The 9,770-nt window shown below is 30.0% G+C and overlaps 4 protein-coding genes across 4 annotated transcripts in view; 2 read left to right on the top strand and 2 right to left on the bottom strand.

The window, feature by feature from the left end:
- The window catches only part of HELRODRAFT_193051 (hypothetical protein), a gene marked incomplete at its 5' end in the record, with an annotated part of 14,538 nt that extends 13,787 nt beyond the window's left edge, over window positions 1-751 (bottom strand). The window contains 2 exons of the mRNA XM_009025418.1: window positions 375-481; window positions 711-751. Coding sequence (XP_009023666.1) covers window positions 375-481; window positions 711-751 — 148 coding nt within the window. The remainder of the gene's footprint in view (window positions 1-374; window positions 482-710) is intronic.
- A 782-nt stretch (window positions 752-1,533) lies between these two features.
- Window positions 1,534-5,934, top strand: HELRODRAFT_193050 (hypothetical protein). Its single transcript, XM_009025417.1, has 9 exons — window positions 1,534-1,584; window positions 1,659-2,244; window positions 2,503-2,729; window positions 2,820-2,889; window positions 3,291-3,536; window positions 3,829-4,035; window positions 4,499-4,822; window positions 5,367-5,438; window positions 5,528-5,934. Exons 1-9 carry the CDS (start codon window positions 1,572-1,574, stop codon window positions 5,628-5,630), a joined length of 1,848 nt encoding a protein of 615 aa, XP_009023665.1. The 5' UTR covers window positions 1,534-1,571; the 3' UTR covers window positions 5,631-5,934.
- Window positions 5,935-7,769: 1,835 nt separating this feature from the next.
- HELRODRAFT_177216 (hypothetical protein) lies at window positions 7,770-8,372 on the top strand (the record flags this gene model as incomplete). Its single annotated transcript, XM_009025416.1, has 1 exon — window positions 7,770-8,372. The coding sequence occupies one exon, from the start codon at window positions 7,770-7,772 to the stop codon at window positions 8,370-8,372; it is 603 nt and encodes a 200-aa protein (XP_009023664.1).
- Window positions 8,373-8,580: 208 nt separating this feature from the next.
- Window positions 8,581-8,945, bottom strand: HELRODRAFT_84746 (hypothetical protein; the record flags this gene model as incomplete). The annotated part of the gene is made up of 2 exons (XM_009025303.1): window positions 8,581-8,713; window positions 8,833-8,945. Coding segments are annotated over 2 exons (246 nt in total), but the record flags the coding sequence as incomplete, so codon positions are not given.
- Window positions 8,946-9,770: the final 825 nt, after the last annotated feature.

The raw sequence follows: 9,770 nt of genomic DNA, 5'->3' as shown, positions 1-9,770 counted from the left end.
GAATTGTAGAATTGAATTCCAACATGAAGCTGGTGGCAAATGACAAACAACAACCTCATTGAAAACCAACATCTCTCCTGTCAACAAGTCATGTTCAACGTTGATTGTGGTGGTGGGAGGAGCCAAGTTGATTGACAAGCACGCATCTAAATTAACTCTTCTTGGAACTATGCTGATTGAAATAAAGATAATATTCATATTGAGAATCTTTTTCTAATTGTGAAAAATGTTGATGCAGTTGAAACAAAATTTCAATTTGATAAAAAAACTATAAAACTGAATTGGTATAATTAAATTTGAAAAAACAGTAAAATTCAACATTTTGACTAATAGTATGGCAAATAAATGTCATGCAAAAAAATGTGAACAGAAACCATTTAGAAGTTTGTATTGTATGAATGTGCAGATCATCAATGTTGGTGAAGATGTCACGGACAGCATCTGTGGTACTCTGAAACAATGGAGGCAAGCCAGGGTCCAGCTGGTGTGGTCATCATTTTTTAAAGTGGTGGTGTTACTATTTTAATGGAAAAATCCGAAATAAAACTTATGTGAAATCCAATCAAGTATATTTTAATCAAAAATAGGTTTGAAACTTAAAATTTCAAAGTTTGCAATGCTGAATTTACTTTAAAAAAATATCAAAAAACAAAGAAAATTAAAAACATTGAAAAAAAGATTTTAAAATGTGAAACATTGAAAATACTAACGGAAGAGAAATAATCCATCTGAATTGATACTTCGTCTTCATTTTTCATTTCGAAAAAATTGTTGAAACTCTTTGGTCTCTGGACTTTTTACTTCCAAGCTAATTTCTTAAATTAAAAATAATTAAATTTTAATTTAAACTTCAATGATTTAAAAAATAATAAGTATTATTATAAATTATAATATAATTTTATACTAATAAAAATTCAATTTAAAACTTCTGTTAATTTATTAATTAAGAATTTAAGATTAAAATTTAAAAGCAATTAAAATATAAAAAAAACTAATTTTAAATAAAAAATAGCATTTTTATTACAAGATATGTCAGTAACATAACAAAAGATTCATTAGTAACAAATTAAAAATTGTTAGCAAACAAAATCTTAAATTTATTTTATTATCATTTTCTTTAGATTAGATTTTAATATTTTATCAATAAAGAAAAATAATTAAAATAATATAAAATACTAATAATATAAAAATAATGATAACCTGCAATCATCAACACATTATAATAATTTGTTAAATAAATAAATTAAATTTAAATATAATTTAAAAAATTAAAAGCAAATTTTAAATGAAAATCAAATCCAAATGCATGCAATCGTGATTGTAAGCATTTATATTTTTAAATAATTTTAAAAGTTAATCTAACTTTTAAGTTTTATTACATTTTTAAATTATTTTTTTTAATAACTAAAAAAATAAATTGCCGTAAATTTGTTAAAAATGCATAATTAAAAATTATAAATTTTAAAAAGTTCAATAAATCTGGTTAATAGTAATTTGCAATTTTCCTGGTTGCTATGACAACCATGCATTGGTTCTTTTAGTAATTTGGTCTGCTCCCGTTTAGTTTTAAAATGTCATACAATGGTAAGTTTTTCTTTTCATATTTTACTGAAAACTTTTAATAATTATCAATTAATTTATTAATTTTATTAATTAAGCTACGTCGAGCTGGTATAACAACCACGCTTCCAAGAAATCGAATTATGTTCCGCGTCCTGTCGTTGCTGCGCCACAAAAATCTCAAATTCCCGGCCTGGGGTACGACTCAAATTTATCAACAACAGCATGGAGTAGCAGTGCGAATAAATCGACGAGGCAGCAGCAGCAGCAGCCTTTTGAGGACGACCCTCCTCCAGCACGCAGGCAGTGGATGCAAGAGAATGATCTGGATCTCTACCAAGATAATTTGGACTTCAATGGTAGGGGCTACAAAGAAAATTTTGTTGAAGATGGCGGCCCATCAAACAATTATGATGACGAAGAATATGAAAATTATCGAAATGTTAATAACTCTGTGAATGTCAATGAAAATTTAAGAAGGGATGAACAGTATGCTCTTTACAATAAAAATATTAACAATAGTGAAGAAAATTATATTGAGCAGTACAGCAAAGATTCACATATGCAACAGCCAGAGTTCTACAATTCAGAAAGACCAACTTGGTTAAATGACGAAGGTGAAAATAGTTACTCATGTGCTGATCAGACTGGTGGCAAACCCACTACTGAACAAAAAACTTCAAAGTTATGGCTCTTCTAATTTGTTTTTTTATTTTCTTGCACATTTTTATTGTTCCATTATCATTTTCCAGTACGTTTTTCTTCTTTATTGATTATTCATTCATAATTGTTTGTTATATTCTAAATTTATATAGATGTTTAAGCATGTTGGTCCAACCATGCCTTCCAAATTTTCTATAAGAAATTTTTATTCTATATTTAGAAATAGTAAAAATAAATAAACTTTTCAACTTTGAAATGTTTATTAAAACTTCCCTACAGATACATTGACAACTTTCAACAAAATCAAACTCCTACATTTGATAAGACAGCAAGCAGTCAACAGTTACACAAGAAATTTTTATCCAATCCTTTACTGGCTTCTAAGTCACCATTTGCTATGGAGTATGAGCACAAGGATGGTCTCATGTCTGAAAACAACAGGGCTTTTGGTATTCGCCTCTCTTTCTTCATTCTCAATTCTGATCGAATTTTATATTCTCTTACATGTTCATTTAAGTTTTAAAGACATATTTTACATTAAAACAAATTTTATATAGTTATTAACATTAAATTTTAAAAAATTTCTTTTGAAAAAGCTATAAAGAAGCTTGATTCAGACTTCAAATCAAACATGGCCATCAATAACTCAGATTACTACAAAAACAGGTTGATATCATTAAAAATGTTACAAAACTGTTAACATTAATGATATGTTCATGCGATACAATATTCCTTCAATATCACTTTGCCTTCAATAGGCAAAGATCACTTTTCAGTTGAATCCAGGCACTTTACCACTACACCATATACATTGTTTTACAACAGTATAGTAACATAAAATTGGTTCATTTAATTCATTTCAAGTTAAAAATGATAAGATTAAGTTATTGACAAATTTGAAAATATCTTGAAGGGAACATTTGTTGTTAATTGAATTGAGTAATTGAAGGAACAACTTTGTCAAATAATAAAAATTTATTTTCATTCGGTTTCGATAGACGATTTCATTAATGCAATGCAGTGCTGACTGCTACTACGCAAACATCACCCATCTGTCAACATTGTAGATTGAAGAGTCAGAAGGAGCAGAGGTCAGACATGTCAACGCTCTTGTCATTCGGGTACGCCAAGGAAAAGACGAATCCCTCAATAGCACAGGACAAAAATTCAATGCAAGGAATCATGAAAGGAACTTTTCCATCTGATAACAGAAAGATGGGAAGTCGTGAGAACAGCTTTTCGGTTCGTTTCTCCGAATCAACAAAAGGTGAAAATGCTGATTTTGGTGCTGGAGATAATAGAAAGCCATTATGGTAAGGTCAAGTAATGTTTATACTCTTTTAATTTAAAAAACTGTTATACATTGGGAAATAAATTATTTTTTTAAAATAATAGAGTTCATGTTGCTTTCCATGATTACTGGATGTATGGCAGAAAATAATTTTCTATCTAGTGTTCAGTATTTGTTAGAATTTCCGTTGTTAGATTTTTAGTCACCTAACTAAAAAATTGTTCGATCCATTTTGTAGTTCCTTTACAGTTTAAACAACGATTTGCGATTTTTTGATCCATCAACATATGAAAACTAAATGTTCTATCATCCAGGTGTGAACAAGATGATGACAATTTGGGTGTAACGGTGAACAGCCATACTAACAACACTAACCTAAACAACAATAACTATGGAAATGAAAGATACTACAACAACAGTTACCTTAACAGCAGACAGAAAAAATCTTTGTTTAATGAGAGCACAGACACAATCACTGGTGAAACCAAACCCGACTTTTTTAGACTGGGTTCTTCATCAAGGTTCTATTACCAAGAAATGTGTTTGTTGGTTGAAAATTTTGAGAACATCACTTCCCACCAACGTGCATACGTTGGTGTAAAGTGATGTTTGTATTTGTATATTTTGCTTTGCTGCATGTGTTTTCAATGTCATGTTGGCGAATGTTTTATATCTGTTGATGTTATGTACTTCATATCTTGATGTAATTTTCTGTTCAATTATGAATAATAATTTTTGAATAATTGTGAATATTTATGTTGATGTTATATCAAAAAAGTAACGGCAGACAGGATTTGTCATCTTATGGTCGAAAGAAATCTATCGATGAAGGGCGCCCTGAGTTCTTTACTAATTTGCACTCAGAGTTAGAGTTCATCGGTTTCAAATATGTTTCAGTTTTTTAGCTTAGAAATTTTCGTTTCACTTTTCAGTTTTAGTTTATTAAGTTTGCTATTTTTTATTTTTGTTTTATTTTGAACCTAGCAACAGCAATCTCTCACTAGAATCCGCAAAGAAAAATTCATCACAGACTTCAATAAAAAGTGGCAACGATTCTGAGCTTGCTACGACGCTGAATGACGTTCACCAAACCAACCATACTTCCAATCTGCCTAACTCAAACTCTTCAAACGATTCTGATCCTAACCCACCAAAAAATTCCATCATCGCTGACAATGCCAGTAGTAACGGAGATTCTGACATTAAGGAGAAGTTTATTGATATCAAAGCTACTCAAATGTCCAAATGCAGATTTCCTAAACTGAAGCCAGTTGATCTTGGAAAGCCTGACTTTTTTAATATGGCGAGGTGATTATGTCAAAATTTGTAAATCTCACCAAATTACTTTTCTTCATGTAATGCATTTAAATTAGTAGCATCAAGTTATAGAATCTCTTGCTCGAATATAATGAATGGACGCCGATTAATTTTAAAATAGTTTTTAGTTTTTCATTAACTTTATTCTCTAGACCACAGAATTTGAGTTTGACGCCAGTAATTTTTCAAATCTTATGTAAAGCTGTATGCCCAACACGCATACCCAGAAGCACTCAGTAATAATTATGCCTTACCTGGCATCACACATTTCGAAATTTTTTCAACTGTAATACCCTTCTCGTGCTACCAGCTACATCAATTTGAATTTTGATGGCAATCTACTTGAAAATTTTGTTCAATTCCAAACTACGTTATTAAACCTTTTTTCATTTTCTAGATTTAACTTTATTATTTTTAGTTCCTATATTCATGCTTTTCCTTTATTTTCCCAAAAGAAATTTTTATTTTTAAGCATATTTATAAGCCCGAAAAATTTTTGATTAAAATTTTTAAACTAAAAAAAATAAAATTTTAGATCATACAACAGCAGTAACATTGGTTGCCGTGATGGTTTAAACGAAGGCACCCTAAACAGACAGAGATCAAAGTGAATTTCATTTCCTTACCTTTCTATATTATTATTCACTATTCACACTTGAACTTTCTCATTTCGGTCCATTTAATTGACTGAACCAGTTTAAGTAGTCCAACAGTTCCGTCGGCAAACTTCAGACGTCGCAAGGTAGATATCAACTCTTCAATACTGCCCACACCTATGAAACCACAAGCCAGACGTTAAACACTTGCAAGAAAAAGGGTTTAATTTTTCAATGTTAATTCAATGAAAATTGTTTGCCATATTTGTATCAAATATGCCCCTTGCTTTATTTGTCTACTGCCAGTTTCATGGGTATGGCAGTTATTGATTTACACTTTTGAGCTATTTTAAAACTTGAAAGTTTGCAATAATTATGTTGCCTTGACTCAAACTGTATTTTCATTAAGTTTTTTAATCAGTATCAATTTTAGACATCTGATTCGCATGTTTAATTATATTATTCACTATCTTGAATTCACTCTTGTTTTTCACTAGTAAGAAATAAAAAGATATCAAAAATTCATTTTATTACGATATAAAAGTTATGGCCACCATCATACATCTAAACAACAGTCACAAACAGTTGAAGTCGCATGGCCTTATAAAGGCATCCAAAAAATCATGTGAAAATTTTTTATGTTAAAACAAACATAAGTAAAATTAAAGATCAATGTTTATCAGTGTTAGACTACAGATTATATACATACTAAGAAGTTGCTAATTGGCTAATGATGGTATTATTTGTCAGCACTCTTCTTCTTAGCTGGCGATTTCTTGGCCTTGGCAGCTCCTTTCTTTGCTTTCTCTGAAAGTCAGATATTTACTGATAATTCAAAATTCGGATATTATGTACAAATTAAAAAACCTTATAATTGATTAACAATGAGAGTAGCAAGAGATTTTTGGAAATATGATGGATGGCTCAAGACTATTACTATTAGCCAAACAATTCTCTCAAAACTTTTGATAAGTATATATTACGTAACCTGAAATTAGTTTTATTACATGATTACATCCTGCCTGAAATCACAATGCCAATGCACTTGCAACAATGCAATAGCAATACATAAAAAACGTTGTGATATTTGTTGTTAATTAAATTAAAAATATAGTATTGATTATTTAGATATCTGATATGATATATATATATATATCAATAGTTAATTTGCATTCATCAAATAAACAATAATATTAATATTAAAATAAAATAATGGTGAATGAGGATCAAAGAGATTATAAATTTTAGTGCAGATGTGACGTCACTTACTCGTGACTTTGCCAGCTTTGGTGCCACCGCCCTTGGCAGTCTTCTTGTCCACTTTCGATTTCGAATCGCCCTCGGCGTTGCTGGCCGTCTTTTCCGTTTTAGCTGGAGGAATGAATGTGGTAAGAACAAGATCTTAGATTAGGCATTAAATTAAATAAATTATTAATCTAATTAGAAATTCTAATTTCTATATATTTATTTAAAGAACAAGATCGATGGGTTTAGTTTCGGAAGCATTACTAACATAAGACTTATGAAGAACAAATTGGTGATGCAAGTTGCAAAGTTTTAACAGACATGAAATATAACGAACGAAATGAATGAAAATAAAAAGACAAACGTTCAACGGCGGGAGCAGTTTCGTTCTTCTTCGGCTTTACCATTGTTGTTAAGTTGTTAAACTCCTTCAGTTACAACCACCAAATAATATTCAAAAAATTCTGTTTGAGTGTAGGTTGGAAAATTGAAATAAACGCGTGAAAAATTCAAACAATTAAGTTACAAATTGTAATAAATTCAGCGAGAAATGAGAGAATCAGTTGACCAACGTACCGAACCGATAAGGCGCGCTAACTTATTGAGAAGAATGAAGAGAAAAGGAGCAAATAAATTGCAAGAAGACGCCGTGGGAGGAGCTTAGGAGATTATTGACGTAATGTTTACAGCCTAGGCCTGACATAAACAACGAATCCAAATTTTTTTTTATTCCTAATCTTCTCTACAGCCAATTAAGAGAAAAGGCGCAAAAATTTGAATAATCTAAATTGGATTTGAAATATTAATTGAATGAGGGGTTTATTTTAAATAAGTATGTTTTAGTTTCAATACGCCAAATTTTCAATATAGTGATAACATTTTATTAATTTGTTGCAAAAACGAATTTCTCAACACAAAAAAAGATATATTTTTTAATGACGTCAACACGAACGTAGACTGTTATGTTGCGATGAAAATATGAAACTAAAATTCCAAATTGTTTACATGATCCTCTAAAATCCAAATTAACATCAAATAGATATTTAAATTTTTTGTAGAATTATATTGCTTCTTGTGTGACATCTAAATTTATCAGGATGATTGGGTTAAATTCTACAAAGCCACGAGGCGACACGAAAGATTATTTTCGCACGTTTGTGAACAATAGACCTAAGAATGAGCCCAATTTTATCTGGCCAATCGATCAAACTATGAGATACAAACGACAAAGTACCAATGAGGAAAGTACAACAGACAGCTATCTAAGCAGCTTCAAAAGCATCTATGCCGATGAAATTCTTATAAAACCAAAACTTATAAAAACCGACAACCAGCCGAGAGAAAATACTTTTGACACGATCTTTGGTAACTCCGTTCGTGGCTACAGCGTCAACAACACGACGACTGAAGCAGACAGTCATGAAGTCTTTTCACGCACCACGACGTTGAAAAACGAACCAGACATTCGATCCAAAGATAAATTAAGAAAAGAGCAGATGATGCAAATTAAAGCTCCCGCACCCATCCGGCAAGACCTCGTTGATCTATTGATATCAAAGGCTCAAGCAATTGATAGCACATTCATGGAGAACGTGGAGTCTGATACAAATTCTTTGGTGAATGGGTCAGCAAGCGAATCCATGTCCACTGGAAGAATGGATCAAAACCAGAGAAGTTTGTGGGTTCCAAAGCCTTTCTGAGATTCATTCGTATTTCAAATAAATGTCTGAATCAGCAATAATCTACTCAAGACAGTACAAACAACTTTTATATTAAAGTAATGATATCTGTTACATCTCTCATTTTAAACTTAAAGTTGTCAGCCAAAAAAATACCAACAAAAATAGATAAACGTGTTGACGTTTTTTATTGTAATGAAACAAAAAATTTAATGTACAAAAAAATTTATTAAAATTTATGATATTTGTATTTAAGGGCCAGTTCTTGACCCCTTCGTTTTTTATCTAATTTGTTGACTCTTTTCCAATACTGCCAACTATCCTGATCAATTTCTTCCAAAGGAGGTGGAGATCTAGTTAATCTGATTGATAGAAGAATTTTGGAAGTAATATAGCCTTAATATGCAAACATATGCATTAAAAGGTAGTATTATCATTAAAAACACAAGATCAGAATTTGTATCTTAAAGTTTAAAATCACCTTAAACTCCATAGCCAATCAGGATATTCAGATTTGTCTTTTAATACTGGGTCCTCTCCTTCTTTCAAAATATTTCCCCCACATAATCGACTGGTTAACAACTTCACATCTGTGACAGGCTGAAGTTTAGGCTTCAGGCTTACTGCTGGAGTACTTGATTTAGAGGTTTTTGCTGAAATACCTATTTAAATTCAGTGGCACATTAGTTCAATTTAAAAAAACCATTACACTAAAAGTTATACAAATTATGCTTATTTCATTTTATACAAGCAGATTTTTTTGAAAACAATTTCTTAATTGAGATTATATTATATGTTGTCTTCGGTGTATGTTTTGAGAAGTTTTTTCAAGTTGAATTTTTTACCATTGGTGTAATAACAAATATGTTAAAAGAATTAAATAGGGACAAAGAATATAAGAAGATAAGGAGTTGATATGGTGATTCAGATTATTCAATAATAACACAATACTATTGTGTTATTAATTAAGAATTAAGATTGAGTTATTTGAAAATATCTTTTGAAGAAAAACTTGACTAGCTAGCATAAGTTTGCAAGATATATTTTCAAGTATTAACCGTATTGTTAATTAATTTTAGTTATTAAATGTTAAATATATAGAATTAACAGTTTGTTTTTTTTACAAGTTTGTTTACAGAAGTCATTTTTAGTTTTTTACAAGTAATTCATTCATTTATTTACGCTAGTACTGTTCAATTTTTAGGGTTTTTGTTTTTAGAATTTGTTTCTTAAAAATAAAGCATAAAATGTAAAAAAAAATACAATTAAGAATAGAATAGAAATTATTAAGGATTTTTAATTAATTAATTAATCATTAACTTAAATTAATAAAGCACATGATAATCCTCCTAAAATCATTTTATTTATTTAATAAAATAAATAATAAAAAACATTAGATACTAGCAATATTTTTAAATT

Source organism: Helobdella robusta, assembly GCF_000326865.2.
Source record: "Helobdella robusta unplaced genomic scaffold HELROscaffold_41, whole genome shotgun sequence".
In the NCBI taxonomy this organism is placed as follows: Eukaryota; Metazoa; Annelida; class Clitellata; order Rhynchobdellida; family Glossiphoniidae; genus Helobdella; species Helobdella robusta.
This window is presented reverse-complemented; position numbering and strand designations above follow the sequence as displayed.